The sequence below is a fragment of the Martes martes genome, assembly GCF_963455335.1.
Source record: "Martes martes genome assembly, chromosome: 11".
Taxonomy (NCBI): Eukaryota; Metazoa; Chordata; class Mammalia; order Carnivora; family Mustelidae; genus Martes; species Martes martes.
Window position 1 is genome coordinate 29,381,677 of NC_137899.1, and position 20,642 is coordinate 29,402,318.

Genomic DNA, 20,642 nt, shown 5'->3' on the forward strand with positions numbered 1-20,642 from the left:
AAAGTATCAATTTATCAAGTGGGTAAACACAAGAAGTCAAAGTTGACATTTTCAATATTTATTAGGAAGGCTGAGGCAACAGCCTTTTTATACAGCACAGTCTGCGTAAGCTATCAAGATACATCTTGTATATAATCACAAAACCAAGACATATTTTTACATAGAGTAAAACTCAAGACAGATTTACAAGCATTTTTAATACAATTCTCATGTATTTCAATTCAATTTCTACAACCTTTAGCCCAAGACTTTGTATTTGTTTGTTAGCTTTTCCAGAGAGATTTGGGTAGAACAGAAAAGAACACATTAGCAAATCACCAACACGGCATGCAACATGTAGTTAGAAACAAGACATATTTCCAAGTACTTTATTTTTTATTTTGAAATCAATTTTATTAGATTTTTATTTTTTCAGACAAGGTGTTTTTTTTTTTTCCATTAATATCAGATGTGTTTTTGTTAGGATATTAGCACACACATTAATCAGTAGTGGGAGCACCTGAGCACATCACCAACAAATATACAGACACAATCAAACGATAATCATATTCACATGCTGAATGCCAAATGAAATTAATATTTCAACTTTGTCTATTTTACCAAATGTATAGTTATGTACAGGGTAACCACTTAAGAAAATGCTCTCGATCTACATATCAGGTAAGGAATCATTTGATTAAATGATTTTGACTTAATGGGTACCTTTAATAATGACAACAACATGGAACATACAGAAAACATCAATGTGTCATATTCAATGAGAATATCTGTTTCACTCATTCATTTTTGTATTACATCAAAGGCAAGTAATTATTAAAGAGACAGCTCATAATGATTCGTCGAGCTTTCTTTCACTTCCATGTCAAGCTCAAAAAGACGGAAACTCACTCTGTCACATGGAGAGTTATAAACATATATATATAGCTGTAATTCGCTGCTTTTGGAATATTAGACATTATAGCAATGAAAATAAGCTTTTAAAAATATCGTTAGTTATGATTTAAATAATAAAGTAAAAAAATACTATAAACATCTTTATGATATCTTAATGAAATGAAACATCAATCAAATAATTTCTAATAAATTGGGCACAATATAGTTTAGAATTTTATTTTACTTCACATGACCACCGACCTATTGTCACTACCACTATCACCACTACCATCACAACCATTCCTAGTAAGTATCAATATCAGCTGGTTACCAGCTATAATAGTCCCACAATATGACTATTTAAATGTGTGTGATCCACAAAACTAATTCCACTGATATGCTGAAATTATGCATTTATTTGTATGATTAGTTACAACAGGGGCACATTAAGGAACAAAGACAATCACTGCTCCTTAGTCTTGGATACTGTTCTTTTCAACAGAAATGGTAAAGAAAGAGTTCAGAGTCACCAAAAATCTTCTTAACCTTAAGTAAAAACAGGGGGAAACACCAACTTCTCGTTTATACCATTACCTATGTCTGTAATGACCATTCTACAAATCCCTGTCTTTTGTAAAAATTCACTCTGTGCTTTTGCTTCTACAGCCAGAAGTTTCTTTAGGACCACGTTTTGAACCAAGAAACAACTCCAGTTTCTGATGACTCAATGAAGTCGTGGGGAGAAATTAAGATGCTTTTTGAGATATAGGTGTTGGAATTGGACTGATCACATATTATTTAGAGATTACAAACTTTGTCATTGGTAGGATTAAGAAAAAAACTGATTCCAAAAAAATAAAAGAAATGAAAAAGTGGAAAATTATGTGCTGTGATATATACAAAAAAGTAAAAAACACCAAGAGCCCTATTGGCAATTAAAAAAGAAACAGCTTTGTTGTAAGAAGGGTAATCGACATCATCCAGAAGAAATGCATTTGTTCGAGGATCAGTGTTGCATAGAATAATTCCCGTACAACTTAGGATTTTGGTCAGCTGCAAACTTGGCACACTGTGGCAGGATCTTATGCTCTCTGAAGGGGGATGCTGGTGCACAAAAATGAAGCCCTGTCATTAGCTCTCTTGATTGACCTGGCCCCATCACTGGCTCCTCGGAACAAAGGGGCACCTAGAATGAAGAGACTCCTATCCTTTCAGGTCAAATAGCTACCAAGGGATGATCTGTGTTTTGGTGGCACCTCATTTGTGTTACTGTAAAAGAAACTGCAACTAGAATGAAGTCAAACCTACTGGTCATACCTCTCATGCATACCTCTGGATGTGCATCGCTGCAGAAGAGGGTCTATGGTGAGCCAGGGTTTCCTTTGAAGGGTGAATAGCAGAACTTTTTATGTCAGAAAGAGATCTTCCTGAATCCTTCCCTTCCCCAATGATGAGTGATATTACAAGCTCCCTAAAGTACTCACTTCTGCTGGAAATATCCATAGCAACCATCAGCAGATCCAGTTGTCTCTAAAAATAAATTCCTAGCAGTATCAAGTCTTCAGCGATCCCTTCCCTGCATGCTTGTTTGAGAGCTGTATCAATGGTAAATGACACTGCATTATCAGGGAGGACAGGTTAAAAAAAAAAAAAATAGAGGGAGGAAAAGGGACTGTTATCTTCCTTGGATTGGGGAAGAGTGAATTTGTATTTCTTCAAGAATGTAATAAAGATATATAGCCTGGAACTTATTAGAAATTGTTTTATTTTCAATGTTTCACATTTAATCAATTCCTCTCAAATTTAAAGCATGTTTTTCTTTAAAAGTGAGAAAATTCCATATCCAACCTACGTACTTGGAGATGATTTCTTGAAATCCACTAAAGCCTCACCTTTGAATGAAGAAGCAGCTTTCAAACTCAGAATGCTCTGAGAAGCAATTTATTTTAAGGTGGGATATGGGAATAGTGTAAGATTGGTATGATTCCTTTCATTGATAATAACCCAATTTGCAAATCATTTTGATTTAATTCTTCACCTTTTCTCAGGTTCAATTCAAGTTTGTATTTTAAAGAAAAACCATTACTTTTGGACTGAATACACTTCTTTTATCCAAGTCAAGGCTTACCATCGGTAGGGAGGATGTTTTTGCATATGAATTTGATGAAATAAAGGGCTGCATAAGAATTATTCCTCACTTTATGTATAAAACTATATCTGAAAATGTGCTTTCTTTTTTTCCTTACAGTTCACTTGGTTTGTTCATCCCAACATCCCATTAGGAAGGCCAGGAATAGGTAATTATTTTTATCCTACAAATAAGAAACTGGGGGAAAGTGACTTTAAGTGACATGTGCAAGGTGATACAGTCAGTGGCAGGACCAAGGCAGAAGCCGGGCTTTTCATCCCTGCCGAGTGCATTTCCTACAACTCCAATCTACTTCCTTTGTCTATGCAATCGGTTGATGTAGAAGAGGATGCTGCGTTTTAATGACCTGGACATTGGTCCCTTTATTCCATACTAGTAAAATAGCTCAAGTTATATTTTAATCTCAATAAAATGTTGGCTTTCACTTATTTTCCCAATATTGATGAACTTGATCACCATGATACAGTCACTAATGGAGAAAAATGGAGCACTAGGAAGAACTTGAGTTTGGTGTCAGGGTTTTCATCTTACAATCAGTGTGCTAAGGACAAAAAAAGCATCATGGAAGAGCAGGAAATGACACCACGTTAATTAATCCATGTCACAGATTAATATGATTTGTTTGCCAGAGGAAGAATTTTCTCTTTCGATTTCAAAGGAAATATGTGGAATAACACTTACTTGCAATTCCACAAAGAAAAACTTTTCAGGCTTCCTGGAACATACCATTTTAATCTATGTTCTTTGGTATGTACATTGAAAATGTACTGGCTTAATGGTCTTTTTATTTTGATGTCTTCAACCAAGGTTCCAATATTTTTGTGGGGCAGCATTCAGTGCAAGCCAATCATGGCCTTATTTCTAGATAAATGTAATTCCATTTCCACTTAGTATTATCTTCCCTCTACATCATTTCGAATTATACAAATGTGCTTTTACGACATGAATTCCAAGGTTGGTATTGTTCCCGCTTGTAACATTTAGACAGAGAGAAAATCTAAAAGCCATAATTTCTCCATCTCCAGTACCCTTTCCCTCTGAACACAACCACCTCCCTTCTAGTCTTGAATGCATACTGTAGTTGTATCCTATGTCAGAATCTAAAAACAGTAAGTCATCTGAGAAAATAAGATGAAGCAAGATCTTTAGACTCCTGAAAACTGAGATTTGTTACATCAGTTCTTTTCCGTCCACCAAGGTTCTTTTGCATAAATGATGAACTTTGTCTTGCATCAGGAACCATAGTAATATTCGAGCAGCTGCCCGTAGCTATAGTTCAACTCTGCTCAAAGATTTGTGCCTTAAGTAATCAAAATAGCTCTCACTCTTTTCTCTTTTTCTTGAAGCAATCCAAGGACTCAAAGCTCTTTTTGGGGGGGTCTCCAATATATGAACTTTTTTAGTTTTCTTTCTGTGTTCCACAACAAAACATTCACAAAGCTTTAAGTATGTGTTTGCCTGTGGCTCCTCCTCTCACGTTTAGCCCTAAAAACATTGTAGAATCGTATCCAACTCTAGTCTTGATTTGAAATTATTTAGAGCAGTTTCTATACCCTGAGCAGACACATTTCTTCAATGGGTTTGAGTAGGACTGACCAAAAGTTTGTGCCAGTTGACTATTCTTTTTCTGAGATCCACTTTGTCAAGCCAGATACAGGCTTCGCCAATCAAGGTCTTTTTCATAAACTTCCCTCCATTAGAGAAAAGTAAAATCTAGAAAAAATAGCCAAAATTATATATACTTGCATATATTTTTCAGTCTTTTTAAAGGACATTTGATCATCAAAGACATAACACAAACAAGAAAGGGTGAGGGGAAGTAGCAGCTCTATGTGTAAGAGAACTAATCCTCAAGATGTCCTCAAAAGATGTGCAGAATATTAATTAATCACACCAGCCTTTCCCAAAGGAAAAGACACAACCTGGAGGAGATGAGAATTTTAGATAACATGCATTAGCAGCTAATTCTGACTACATTTATGCTTACATGAATTTGGAAATTAGGAAAGTTTCTCAAAAGAATTCTGCTAGGGACATTTTCTGCTAGTTTATGAAACATTAACTCAAATACAAAATTATTTGTGTGCTGAATAAATAAGAGCTCACGAGGCAGATAAAATACAACATTAATTTTATTTAACATTAATTTACTGGTGATTTTACTATGGAATGCTCTTCCAAGATGATTTGTCGTATGTAGAACTTAACGTTAGCTGAACTGCCATAGAGTCTCAGATTCAAGACATTTTTTTTTCTCTTAAAGAGGAGTTGAAAGGAAGGTGGAAAAGCATTAGTGGTGCTAACCACGAATCCTTGACAATTCTCTCTTGTTCTCTCTGTTTTCAGAATCTCCTTTAGAGAATTCATCTTCATTCTTGGTTACAACCTTACTTTTATGTTTCTGACTTCAAAATCTGCATTTCTAGTTATGACTATCTCTTCTGGCCTCTGGTTTTGGGATTTCAGATGACAAGGTAGGTTTTTACTTGGATCCTGATTTCTCATCAAATGTATCACACTTCAAACAAATGTGTGATCTTTCTCCCTCGAGGTCCCCTCTCCAACTACTTAATCTCTGTGGATGACACAGTTGTTCATGCAGACTGCAAGGCATCCTTTACTTTTATTATTATTATTATTATTATTATTATTTCTTTCCACTTTAATGTTTGCAAGTGCTCTCAACACAGTTTTAGCTTGGTAATATTTCTTATATTTGTCTTTAGTGTAAGCCCTTAAGTGTCAATATCACAGTCTTCTTCTCCTTCTATTTTTTCATCTCTTTCCTCCTGCCTCCTTTTCCCTCTTTCATTCCTTGTCCTTATGTCTACTGAAGACACACACTATGTACCAGCCTTGTATGGGGCTGTAGAACAAAGAGCAATAGAAGCCAGGCCTTGCCCTAGAGAAGAGGAAGGTGTGGAAGCAGTGACAGCTAAGTATATAAATGACTGTGCAGTATAGATCAGGCTTGACAGCCCAATAGGTTAAGCAAAATGTCATGTGAATAAGGTGTGATGAACTGCACCTGGGGTCCTCAGTAAAGTGCTGAGTTTACATTGAAAGATTGTGGGCCAGTGGGATGAGTGGGGAGAGATGGAGAAGAACACTGAAGGGGAAGAAAAATAGGAGCAAAACATTGGAGGCTTAACCTGATTTGCCAAGATTGTGGTGTGGCTGGAGCATAGAGTGTGTTGGGAAGTAGACAAGGAGATGAGATTAAATCAGTACAATTAGAGCTCACCTTAGAGGAGTATGAATGAGGCAAGGTATTGGTGAGTCACTGAAGGGTTTTAATGGGATGTGCTGCCCAGTGTTGTTATCTATCTATCTATCTGCCTACCGACTTTTAATTCAAGTATACTTCACATGCAGTGTTATATTAGTTTCAGGGGTACAACATCATGAGTCAGCAGTTCTATACCTTGCTCAGTGCCCATCACGATCAGTATACTCCCACTCCCTTCACCTATTTCATCCATCCCCCACACCTTCCTAGCCAGTGTTTTTAAAAGATACCTCTGCCAGCAGTGTGATGGAATGAATTAAGAGGGCAAGACATGGATGGCAAGGAGGGCGGGTATACTGCTGAAATGATCTGAGTAACAGAGATGAGGACTCGAAGAGGATTAGTGGCAGTGAGCATGGAAATAAATCTGTATAAAATAAACTGGGGTCAGCATAGAGAAGACTTGGTAGCTAACTGGATGGGTGAGTGAGCTGTAGAATTCTAAAGGGCCCCTGGAAAGACACCTCTAAGAAGTCATTAACTTGTAAAATATCACAGACTGTATGATTGGTAAACCCATGTTAAGTAACTGAATGGAAAACAAATCCTGTACGAATAAAAGTTTTAAAAGAGTGGCAGTATAATATAGAGTTACCTGAAGAGAATGTCCAGCAGGACTGAGGCTGAATCTAAAAGTTTCATTGAACGAAGGCTCTCTATCATGTCGGCACACTCTCGTTTTTTTCTTGATCACCTTTTTCTGGGTAGAGATGTTCATCACATATATTTTTACATATAAATCTGAAAATAAGAATTCAGCTTGTGAAGTGTCCATGACTCATACAATTTTCTATTGAAAGAATTACAATTGTACACTGGGAGTTCTCCTATATTTTACACAAAGCCAGCAGATTGTGCTTGATTTGTTTCAGACAACATAAAGTGATTAAAAGATACACCAATTTTCTTAGCAATTCAATTTTCCTGTAGCATGGTAAATACATTACTTTAAGTTTATGTGTTGAGAAATTTAGCCAAAAAAGTAGTAAAATATCAACTTGTTTTGTAGAAGAGAATTTTTTTTTTTTTAAGATTTTGTTTATTTATTTGAGAGACAGAAGGAAGAAGCAGCGGGGAAGCACAGAAGGAGAGCGAGAGCGAGAGTGAGAGAGGGAGAGAAAGAGGGAAAGGGAGAGAAGCAGACTCACTACTGAGCAGGGAGCCTGACAGAGGGCTCTATCCCAGGACCTGGAGAGCCTGAGCTGAAGGCTTAACCAACTGAACCATCCAGGTGCCCTAGAAATTTATTATTATTTTCCATTTTTCAGATATATTTGGTGTACAGCCCAAATTTTACTCTACATTTTCCAGATTGCTTAGGAAATATTCCTACAGAATTCCTAGATATATGACACAGCTCATTATCATAAAATTAGATACCTGGTAAGTGATCGGGAGATTTAAATTTATAGGTGATATTTCTGCACTGGAGAATCTCAACTATTAGTTGTTCACCATCTGTCTTCATTTCCTTCTTCAATGCAATCTTGATTTCTCCCATTACCTGAGTTTTGACTGAAAGAATTTAATAAAAGTGGTAAGGAATATGAAATAGCTATTAAATGTTTAATTCAATCATTCATTCATACATTCATTTATTGTTTATAAAATACTGAACACCTTACTGTATCCTGTGGGTACACAAATGAATAAAATACAGTCTGAGCCCATAAGAGGTATAAGATCTCTTGGAGAGACTGATGAATTACACACTTTCAGCAAAGTGTCTTAATATAATGACAGGCTAGTAAACAGGGAGGTATGGAAGAAATTTGAGTCAATAAGTAATATTTAACTGTAGATTATTAGGTGAAAAGAGGAAACAGATGAGACTACAAGAAGACAGATATCCATAAAAATAATATAATTTTAATATAATGTATAGAAAATCAGTCATGTGAAATATAGGAGTTATTTGCTAACAGTTTTTCATCACCAGGCTTGCATAGGAACATTTGCTACCACAACTGAATGTCATTATATGTTCTTTCTACTTCCTTTCTTTTCCTTTATAAAAGAAATAGCCAACAAGAATATAGTAATGAATTTGCACAAGGGAAAATACCATGAGTGACTAAAATGAATCCAATGTATTTCTTTCAAGAGTTTATCTTGGCTCTTTGTACCACTGAAGAAGATATTCATGCCCAGTCATGTTCTTTAATGATTCACCCCTTCCTCTGTCAATTCATATATGCACCCACTTCTCCAATCGCCAACAGGTATTTTATTTCTATCCTATCCAGATAAGCACTCTGTTAGGAAAAATGATTATAATGGTGAGCCAAGACACACATGCTTATCAGTTTTACAGCTTTTCCACCTAGCTGTGGGAAGAAAGACTTAATGATCGTTTTCATCAATAAATGTAAAATTAGAAAAAGCAGAAAGGTAATGAAATACAAGAGCATGGTTCCAAGAGAGCCTGCAGAAGTATTGCTTGAGCTGAAACCAGAAGGATGAGAAAGAGCTAACTAGTTGAAATAGATTAAGAACATGCTGCAGAGAGGGAACGTGTGTTCACAGGAGGGAACATATTGGGACTGAGGAATTAAGTGTATGTTCATGTGTTTATAACATATTATTAATTGGTACCATTGGTACCATGTTAAGAATTTGGTTCTTATATTAGGACAGTAGGAACCTATTGAAGGTTTTTAAGTTTGGATATAGATCACTTATTCTCGGACATCTTGGTTTCAGACTTCTTTTACACTCTTAAAAAAATGGAGGGTCCTCAAAGAACAATTGTGTGCATTATAGCTATCAACATTAGAAATTTAATATTCTTAATTAAAATACAAAATTAGATATTCTAGAATATTTATTGATTCTACTAAAATGACAATAATATTCTTATAAATAAATATTTTAATGAAAAATTACCATATTTTCCAAAACAAAAATATAGTGAGGAAAGAGCTGTTTCATATTTTTTTCAAATTTCATTAATGTTTTGCTCAATAAAGGACAGCCAGATTCTCATACCTGTTTCTATATTAAATCCAATTCAATTTGTTGTTTTAGTTGAAATATATGAAGAAAGTCCAATCTCATACAAATAGTTAGAAAGGAAGAAGTATTTTAATGTATTCTTTAGATAATGTTAGATAACTAAAATTTGACAAGTGCTAATTTGTGGAATCTGAAATCATATCAATGGACTTTTGAGCTGTTACTTTAAAATACACCAGTCTATACTGCATTTTTTTTTTATCTTGCATTTTGAGTGGTTCTTTTAACTATGCCTGACTTGGTGATGACATATTGCTCATTTTGGAAAATACTGGTTCACTGAGTTAGCAGATCTGGTTGATACATTTCATAAAATATTTTAAGTACATGTATTAATATCACCACCAATATCATCAAAAAGGTCTTTGAATATTGAAAAGCCTCCAAGCTCAAGAAGGCAGATACAAGTTTTCCAAAGTTCTGTTTTTATTTAAAAGCTGAATTTTAGGGGCACCTGTGTGGCTCAGTGGGTTAAGCCGCTACCTTCGGCTCAGGTCATGATCTAAGAGTCCTGGGATCAAGTCCCACATCGGGCTCACTGCTCATCAGGGAGCCTGCTTCCCTCTCTCTCTGCCTAGTTGTAATCTCTCTCTGTCAAATAAATAAATAAAATCTTTTTTAAAAAAGCCAAATTTTATCACTGAAAACTATCATCACTTGTTTTCCTTAAAGTGACAAACTCACTTTGTTAACTGTTGAGAATAAGTAGCATTTGTCTATCAGTTTTTCTTTTTAGCAAAAATTATATTTCTTATTAAAAGGCTACTTTAGCTTGCAACTCAAAAAAAAATACACAAACAGTTTTCCTCAAGTCAACTATCTTAATTTGGTAGGCAGCAGAGCACTTTAGGTATATTTCATATTTCTTCACAGAGAATTAGAAAGATATGTCCTTGAGGGTCTAGGTTTAATAACAGTAATTTCAACTTCCTAATTAAGGATGGTATTTTTTTTTAAAGATTTTATTTATTTATTTGACATACAGAGATCACAAGTAGGCAGAGAGGCAGGCAGAGAGAGGAGGAGGAAGCAGGCTCCCAACCGAGCAGAGAGCCCGAGGCGGGGCTCGATCCCAGGACGCTGGGATCATGACCTGAGCCAAAGGCAGAGGCTTTAACCCACTGAGCCACCCAGGCGCCCCAAGGACGGTCTTAAATGAAGCTGACATTTTCCTTGTGAGTGAGTGGCAGTTAAAAATAAATAAATACAGTGACTGTTAATATAGTTGGTGTCACTGTCTTGTTTTGTGCTAAGTCCCCAGCAGTTTACGGCATCATTGCTTTTGCATTATCAAGGTTAAGTTCACCACAGTGAAAAGGTAAATAATATCTTAGTATATTTAAAAAAATAATTTTGACCTCGTGTATGCACATAAACAAAATGTAGAATACAGCTGAGTAATCTTTGAGAGAAAGGTAAAGTAACAAAAGCATTATATGCAAAATTGTAAATATATTAGATGGTGGTTATTTAATTCTTTTGACTGAGTTTTGTCACATTTTGGGGACTTGTTTTGATGAATTTCTTTTCTGGATCAAGTGTTTGATTAAATTAATTTAACTTTTTATGCCTGGATGTAGCCAGACATGTTGAGAAATAGCTATTAATACCAATAAGTAAGGTCCAAAAATACAGGAAACCATCCCCTACACTGAAACACAAATCTTCTGGATATAATCACATCATAATAGTTTAGCAACCAATGGTTGTAGATACTTCACAGCAGTTAGATGTGAACTTTTCTCTCAAGAAACTCAAGAAAATAAGTTGCAAGCCAAGGATTTTATATACAGTTCAGCTGTCTTTCAAGTGTTAAGCCTATATTTTAAGCGTAGAAGAACTCAGGAATTCTATACAAAAATTGATTCTCTGAGAAATACACCAGGGATGCATTTCATTAAGCCAAAGAGATAACTAGAGAAACTTCAGCACAAGGACTGATGGTGAGTATTCAACATATTTAACTGTAGAGCTAAGGCTAAAGCAGGAGTGAGGACACAGGCGGGTGGGAGAACAGAATTTGTTACGTATTCTGACAGTATTAAGAATAAAACTAAAAATAGATGGATGCAGAAGGGAGAGAAAGGGGAAAGTAGAGTGAGATTATTGATTTTTGTATAGGTAACAGGTACGTAACAAAGGATGCAACTTAAAACTGGCAAACCAGATAGTAAATGGTGAAGTAAGAACAAGAATTATAAATGGTATATATAAATATATATACAAGTAAAAAGGAAATAATTAAAACAAAGATATACATCTTAATTATGGATTTTTTTTCAAATTAAAGACACCAAATGGAAAAAGAAATATAATAAATACACACAATAATTATAAAACAAAACACAGAGTTGCTATCAAACGTATCGATCATATCCATAAACATGATTAGGTTTGGCTAGCCTATTGTTAAAAAGACTTTCAGACTGGCTTGTAAAGCAACTTAACTCTATGATAAGATTTCGTTTTGGTTCAAATAGTGAAAAATACATCAACCAAAAACATACCAGGTATATGGAAATGATAAGAGAGTAAGGGTTGAACTGTTATTATCAGACCATTTAATTTAGGGCACAATTCAGTTAATAAGACAAAAAAGGGCATTTGATCAAGCCAAGGATAAATAATTCCTAATGAAGATACAACAATTATGAGATGTATGTACCACTTAAATAAGACCGAAACTACAACATGACATATAAAAGTTGTAAGGAGATGAGTGAGAATAATAGTAAAAGACTTCTATACAATACTTATAGCACAAGACAGGCCACGTAGACCAAAAGAAGCAAAGACATAGAATATTGAGACATTATAGTCAATAAAGCAGATCTCATGTATATTTATTAAATACCACACCCTGATAATAGAGAATATACATTTTTTTCTCAATTATATATGGAACATTCCCAAAATTGATCACATACTGAGTTACAAAGGAGATAGCAGTAAGTTCTATAAAATGAAGGTATTACAAACATTGATCACACACAAAAAGCTTTCAATTGAATAATTCTTGGGTGAATGGCAAAAATACAATGAGAAAAGACAGGAGTTCTGAAAAATAATGACAATGAAAATAACTCCGTGTCAGAGTCTATGAGAGTTAAAGTAATGTTGAGAGGAAAATCTCAACTTTAAGATTGGCAACCCTGCCTCATTGCTCAGAAGATCTGAGAGTTTCAGTAGAATCAGGAAAAACATCCTAGGCTCCCCAATTCCTGGAGCTCTAAGATGAAGTAAGTGAAAAACTCAAAGCAGAGACTATCTTTTCCTGAGAATAAGACGTATCTTGGCTTGGTGGAGTGAATGACAGCATTAAAAAACTACATTTAATCAAATTTCAAAAGGTAGAGCAAAATCTCATCAACCAGGCCAGCGAATTTGTATGTGAATCAGCACTCTGTCTTTCCTCCAAAGCCATACAGAAGTGGAAAGAACACCATCTCTCAAACCCACACCTGGGATGGAGGGGGAAAAAGAGGATTCTAACTATACCGGCCACGGAAAATTCACTCCCACTATTCTGAGCCAATAGAAGTTGTGGATAGAACTGAGGAGAGTAATGCGCATGCAGGAGTAAAAACAGCAGGACGGATCTTTTTCCTGGGAGAAATTCACTTTTATAGGTCATATTCCTCTTTGACAGCCCTTAAAACCCCACATGCTAAGGATGTGGTATTTGTTGTTGTTTTCCACCGTCTCCTATGGGAAAAAAGGTAGAATTAAGCTTGCTAATTACAGTGCTCAAATCATCACATTGCCTGCTTCTTTCTTGGAAGGTTAAATTCACGCTCTTCACAGTATGGTACTTGTGAAGTTCCTGATAATTTTCTCCTGTTGGAAGCCTGTTCCAGCTTGCTCTTTAATGTTTCTATTAAAGGAAGGAATGGACATGCCCGCTGAGATCACGTTAATTGTGAGTCATCGCTGTCCATCGTGTCTGCCCTTTCACACGTTCAAAATGCCTTTGTCACCTGGAGCGGCCGCCGGAGGGCGACAGAAACCTCCCGTGCACTGTCGCCACAAGGGGGCAGCAGCTCCAGATCAATAATCAGTCTTACTCTGGAGAAGACATTTGTCCAACAATAGGATGCATAATCACGCTTTGAGACTAGAAAGAAGGGGAAAAATAGAAGAGGAAGGGATGAAGGAATGTTGGGAGCAGAGTTCAAAAATGAGATGACAAACAATGGGGTTACAGTGCTAAAATACAAATATTTGTATTTGTATTTGTATTTTAAGACTTTTAGTGAATTAGGAACACCATGGAAAAAAATTGAATAAGATAGAAATCAATACTATTCACAGAGAGCAGAAAGGCTGAGGATACTATAGAAAGGAAAACAGTGATAGATACGTGGAACTGAGAAATATGAGGCAATATAATTGATGACTCAGAAAAAGGAAATTCGAGAGACTAGAAAATCACATCCACTTAAAATATAAAGGTATTTCTCTGAAGTAACAGAAGAGGAAACCTGTGGATCAAAAGAGTATCCTGTATTCCTGGAAATATTGATTAGGTGATACACTGATATATCCCCATTTAAGCTACTTCAAAAATATAGAAAACATTTTTAAAGGGACCGGGGGAAGAAGTCCCCTGAATGAGTACATTGACAGACAAAAAAAAGTAGCTTTTCAATAATATTTTAAAGCCAGTGGCAGAGGAAATAGAGGTTATACTAATGAGAAAAAGAAAGGAAGGAAGGGAGGGAGGGAGGTTAGATGGAGGGAGAAGGGAAGGAGGAAGGAGGAAGAGAGAAGGAAAAAACTTAAAGATGAAATCAAAGAGGAATGTGGAGGAAAGTGGAAGTGTGCTGATTTCCTTTAAGCAGAGAGTTAATGAAATTTAAAATTGAAATACGGTACTGAAAATCATAATTGCTCAATTTCCTAATATTTTCAATTCTGCTTCTTAGACTTAGGGAGATCCTTTATAAATGAATAGGGTAAAATATTTATTGAAATTAACTATTCCATTGTTTTTACCATGACCTATCTCCTTCATTAAATTAAAAAAAAGTATAATCATTTTTTGACAAAGACCATGAATAATTGAATTCTATTAAAATTGTTTGTGTCCTTCTATCTCTTTAGCAGAAGTGCTCCAACAAAGTATAGCTGTCAAATTGACTTATTTTTATCTTGCACAGCTTTCTTCTTTCACACTCTCTGTGCTTTATTCTCCATTAAGATATGCAGTGCTCTTCTCACTTTTTTCCTCAGAAAAAAAAGTGTGTGTGTATATATATATACACACACACATTATCTCTGAAAAACATGTGTAAGTCATTTATACACATGCTCTCTCTATACCTCCATCTGATTTATATTTTTAGAGAAGAGCGTTTTAAGAAAACATGACCATTAACAGAACACAGTAATTCTTTCACAACAAGAAATTAGGTCACTATAACCCCCATTTTATAGGTATGAACACAGTGGCTTAGGTGTTTTAAGTAACTCGCCAAATGGCTAAGGGTTTCAGGCAGGACTTTAATCTACATCTTCTGATTTTAATGCCAGCGCTCTATACTCTCTATGCTCTCAAGAAAATGTTTTATTTTCTTATACAGTTTTTATACTTACTGTGATGAGAACTGAGTAATGTGTAGAATTGTTGAATCATTGCAGTGTACACCCAAAACTAACATAACACTATGTTAACTATACTTCTAAATAAATATATAAATAAACATGTATGAATAAAATAATGTTTTGGTTTTTGGAGAACAGAAATGCCCCACATCCAACACGGGGCTTGAACTCAGGACTCTGAGATCAAGAGTCACGTGCTCTATCAACTGAACCAGCCAGGCACCCCATACTCTGGGTTATTAAAACCACAGCTAGGGGCCACCTGGGTGACTCAGTGGGTTAAAGCCTCTGCCTTCGGCTCAGATCATGATCTCAGGGTCCTGGGATCAAGCCCCGCATGGGGCTCTCTGCTCAGCAGTGAGCCTGCTTCCCCCTCTCTCTCTGCCTGCCTCTCTGCCTACTTGTGATCTCTCTCTGTCTGTCAAATAAATAAATAAAATCTTTTTTAAAATAAATAAAATCTTTAAAAAAATAAAACTATAGCTAGAAGTTATTGTCCACATGTATACATTATATCAATTACGTGGGTTGTTTACATTAAACCACAAAACGGCAACAACTAAATCCTGAAATATTCATAATTGTATGAGATCCTATGGACCATTTGGACATACAAAATTATTTCAAAAAGTGACTATGGATTGACAAAATCTTTTTTTTAACATTATCGGTATCTGAAATACTAAAGGGCACAATAGTGTAAATTGAGGTTTACTCTTTCTCAGAATTCTAAGAAATCTATTGCAATCTGGGCAGCTTTTGCCAATGCAAGACCATGTTAGGCAAAAAGTTTCTTTAGAAGCATTTTTTAATTGACTGAAAGTGAATAAAATGTAAAAAAGAAAAAAAGGAAAAAGGGCACTTTGTAAAAGGAAAGTTTGTGTAAGGAAAAAAAAAAAGCATAGAATGAATAAAATTCTCATCGACACTTCGGTTTCCTTACAAATTTCCATTAATAAACACTATGTACCAATGCCTCAGGTCACAGGCACTGGCTAGTGAAGTCTGAATTGCTGTTAGGTAGGATGTATATTTAGCCCTGAGAGGCTGTCACCTCGAAATTTGTTACTTAGCTCCTATCACTCCATTCCGAATCTAAGCAAAGTCTAAAGTGGAATTAACGTGGAGTTCAAAACCAGGAAATCTGGATGGCATGCTGGTCATTAAATAACTCTGTGTTGTACTTCCTCATATTGTAAGGTGATGGCATATAAGATCATTTATGAACTATTTATAATATCTCAGCTTTATAGGATAATAAATTTGTGAACATTTTCTGATATTATCTAAATATGATTTAGTCCTGGCCCTTTACTAAATATCTTTTATTCTAAATAATATTTTCTGTTTACTCAGGACTTCTAAACCAAGCCATTACAGAAAGTCTTATTAATGTCCTAACACCTGTTAACAGCCAAAATAGTGATGTATTTTCCCTCATGTATAGTTGTACTTTCCTTCCTTTCAATTGTTTCTATTCTCAGTTTCAAGTCTAAACAATGAATTTTTAAAATGCCAGCTTAATAAATACATTGTTATATATATATATAATCCCAATATCTATCTATATCTATATATTGTTAGCACAGTGCCTGAAATGCTAGTTACTCAATGAGCATTTATTCTTCTTCTGTCACAGCAATGATACAATGAAGGATCACTTGTAGAAGAAACAGACAGTTTACACTTCACAAGAAAATCTATACCCTTTGGTCAATTGCTCAATTTATTGAGAGTAAAGTAACAAAACAAAATATCTCAAGATATTCATATGAGTCAATACTTTCAAAATAGAAATTTCTAAAAAAGAGAGTCCTTTTTTCACTTTGTTGAGCTTGTTAGAGAGAGGAAGGAAGCTCAGTATAATTTGTTCTACTCACCATCCTTTCTCTGTCATTTCCAACCATGTATATTAACCCCACCCTACAGTCCATAATAATTTTACCTTCCATGTTGAAATTATATCTCTCTCTTCCAAAAATTTGAGGCGGTACTTGATAATTTGTGACTTAGTACTCAATAATTATCTGTAACTGGCACTTCTCTTTTCTTTACCCCATGTCTTGAAGTAGCAGGGAAAGCTATTAGATCTTTCGCTATGTCGGGTAACCTTATTTGCATTGAATGTTCTTTCCTGGCAAATCGTTGTTTCTCAAGCCATTGATAGGTTTTAAGTTGAATTCTCAGAAACATGTCTTCTGAGCAAAGGTTCTTACCTCTTACCTCATTATATGTAGCATTAAATAGAAGGGGTGAAAAACCACAGGTTTTGAAGATTTATCCTGGTAATTTAACGTTTGAAAGAGGGAAGCAAAAATGGGACTAATTTATTTAATTTTATAGTGTATTAAACTCAATTCCTATTACCTTCACTGTAAGATCTCATGAAGTTGATCAACTCATCATCTTGCTCAGACAATGAAAATGACACCATGTAGCTGGCTCCACTGGTAGCCTGACAATTTTCCACCTCTATCTCACAGATGACTATAAACGCTTAGATCTAGAACTTTCTACTAACACATACTATACTAAGGAATTAGAGAATTTCTGAGACAGGATTTGTAAAACACTTTGTGATCAGATGTAAATACGTAAATTTTTTTACAGTAAAATTCAAAGGACTTGGTTTTCAAGAAAAGATGGTTCTTCAAACCAAACATATCTCCAGAAATACCATTTTCTACTCACGGTTTAAGTATACACTAATCCGTAATCAAGAGAACAATATTAGAACATTCTGAATGATGAATACCAATTATATAATGCAAACTTCCGTCATAATATCTCATTTTTCCTCAAGCATGTGAAATAGAAATATTACTAACTTCACTTTCAAGAAAGGAGACTAAATTTTAGGTAGACTAATTTGCCAAAAATCACATAGCTAGATTATATGTTTCCAGCAAGACAGTCCAAGATTATTGCCAAAATGGTCATAATCCATTAAGTGATAGTGATTGTGTGCCAAAATTTTGTACACGTTTGTGAGCACACATGGGGAGGGAGGGACCTGGGGATTGAGGGGACTCAAGATTTATGGGGAAGTTATCTTGGAAAGACAAGGAACAGTCAAGAAAGGCAATAAATGCTTACTAATTTCCTATCCAAAGCCTTAATTTATGAACTAAACTTCTTATTACATGTAGGAAGTTACATTAATTTGAATGGCTGCAACAACGTATTTGATTTATTGAACAACTCTTGTGTTACTTTATGTAACACTCTACAGTCTTTAATTGCAAGGACTGTGCCTTATTTACATCCTTGTCTTATTAGCCCACAGAAAAGGCCTCTAGTCCCTATTAGACACTTAATGAATGAATTTATAAAATAGCTCGCATCTTTTCAGCAAACCTACAAGGTAACTACCATTTCCACACACATCTGAAGAAAGAGATTTCTTATGTCTGACTCAATCTTCCCTCTAAAGTAGGCTGAGGCCACCAAATTGAGATATTTTCGGGTTTTTTTTCTCGTATAGTTTCACCCAAAATAAATGCTCTTATGTCAGTTTATGAATTTCATTCTCTGTTTACATATATATCCAAGCCTCTATTATTCAAAGCTATGCGGTGATATCCTAATACATTTCATGTCTCAGGGCTTAGTGGGGACTGAGGGAGGAGGCATTTTGTTATGTTTTCATTAATTTTTTTTTTTCCATGGGAGACGAGTTCTGTAAGCTTTCATTAAGTCCTTTATTTGAAATAACCCAGATTCAAGGAGATATTTTATACAATAAGGCAAGCTTTCTGGCCTAATATGATTTAAGAGTTCTATGAAAGTAGGACAAGCCTGCACATTCTCTCTGTGTTCTGTTACATAAAGAAATTCTTTCTTTCTGAGACAAAGCCAGAAAGAACATAATTTTAGGAGGAAAAAATAGATTTTTTTTCTGATTGATCTTCAATGTTTTTGGCATTTTTTTGGTCCCTTTGGTACATGTTTCTTAGTATTCATTTCACTGTGACTGAAAATAACCAGAGCTCTTTTTAAAAATGTTTAATTGAAATCTTCTTATTATCTTATATGAGACCAAAAAAAAAAAATAGAACTTTTGCTATTAGAAAAGAAAACCTGAAACTTAAATGGACACATTTAAAATGTTTGCAGTTTTAAAATTACTCTCCAGGGGCTCTTGGGTGGCTCAGCGGGTTAAAGCCTCTGCCTTCGGCTCAGGTCATGATCTCAGGGTCCTGGGATCCAGCCCCACATCGGGCTCTCTGCTCAGCGGGGAGCCTGCTTCCTCCTCTCTCTGCCTGCCTCTCTTCCTACTTGTGATCTCTCTCTCTCTCTCTCTCTCTCTCTGTCAAATAAATAAATAAATAAATCTTTAAAATAAAATAAAATAAAATAAAATTACTCTCCAAAGTCTCACGAAAACAAATCCCAGGAGGAGTAGAATAGGAGAGCTCGTCGATAGAGTAAGGTTGGTGAAGTTCTTTTTCAGAGGAGAGTCAAGTTCAGGAACACCAGCCTGGGTTCCTGAGTCCACAAGACCTTGGCTACACTCTCATCTACCTTGTAGATCAAAAAGATGAAGTTGCCTTGACCTTTGATCTAAAAGTAGGCATGTTAAACCCCCAGGAACAGTGGTGGAACTATGTATATTCTCCCAATACAGAGAAGCATTAGCATCAAAGACTAATGAATTTAGAAAATAAAACCAGATAATCGAATAATGGTAGGGAAGCCAGGAGCTCCTGTGAGGAAAAACAGTTTGTCTGTGTAAGAGTGTGAAACTACCAATTAACCACAGAACAACTTCTGACTTCTCACAGGAGTGGAAGGTGACCAGGAGGCCAAGTAACCTCTGAATAAACCTGTGACTAGCACCCGAGGTGTTCAAAGAGGGTCCATAGATTACGGCAATCAAATGTTTAGGTTGGCCCACCAAGTTATTTATGTCATCTCTCTCTTCTGTTCTTGAATCAGTCCTAACACCCTTAACATGGAGTCATTTTGATTCTCCTTTTGGTTTTCACTGGCTCTTCAGTTGTTCACCTTTTTTTCCCCCCTACTAATGGAACATACAGGAAGATCCTATAAAAGTCTTCCTTGATCCTATTTTTTTCCCAGCTATCACTTTACCTCCTTTGCGGTTAACTGCGATGCAAGCGAAAAGAACAAACTAGAATTCCACCTCAACTATTTATTCTCAACCCACTTTTGCTAGATTTTCTTTTATGTCTCTCCCCTCTTCATTAGTCTTACCCTGCTTTGCCTGGAGAAGAACCCTTGAGCTCTGTCACCTGGATTTCCTAATCCTATGCTTCCTCTGAGGTTTTAGCAATGAGGAGTCAGCAGGCAATGTGAGGGTGAGAGGATAGAGGCCATCCTCATTTGCTGGCTTGATTTGCAGAGACTGGTGCCTTGCTACAAAGACTGGAGCTCCTGCCCAGAATCTCTTGTATCATGGCGGTCATTCTTGCTGTGTTCTGGTGACAGAACCCTCCTCGCACCTCGTTCAGCCCAGGGGTAGGAGTGGCTCTTTCCTGTGGCCAGTCCTTCACTCTTTCACCTTGCCTTGGTGGGTTCCCTTAACCTCCCCCACCGTGCACACAGTCTTTTCATTAAACTCTTTTAACTACACCATTTGAATGTGCCAACTGCTTCCCTCTAGGGCCTCATGGCACGTCAGTTACTGCAGATTAAGTTAGACCATAATCCAGGGTTTTGTTGGGTTTTTGTTTTTAAGGAGAAATCGTC

General features: G+C 35.8%; 1 protein-coding gene across 1 annotated transcript in view; it reads right to left on the reverse strand.

Annotated features, from left to right (window-relative positions):
- Window positions 1-3,813: 3,813 nt before the first annotated feature.
- PCLO (piccolo presynaptic cytomatrix protein) overlaps window positions 3,814-20,642 on the reverse strand; it is a 397,938-nt gene continuing 381,109 nt past the window's right edge. The window contains exons 23-25 of the mRNA XM_080818063.1: window positions 7,692-7,826; window positions 6,907-7,052; window positions 3,814-4,735 (exon numbers count right to left, since the gene is read on the reverse strand). Coding sequence (XP_080674189.1) covers window positions 4,595-4,735; window positions 6,907-7,052; window positions 7,692-7,826 — 422 coding nt within the window. The 3' untranslated portion in view covers window positions 3,814-4,594. The remainder of the gene's footprint in view (window positions 4,736-6,906; window positions 7,053-7,691; window positions 7,827-20,642) is intronic.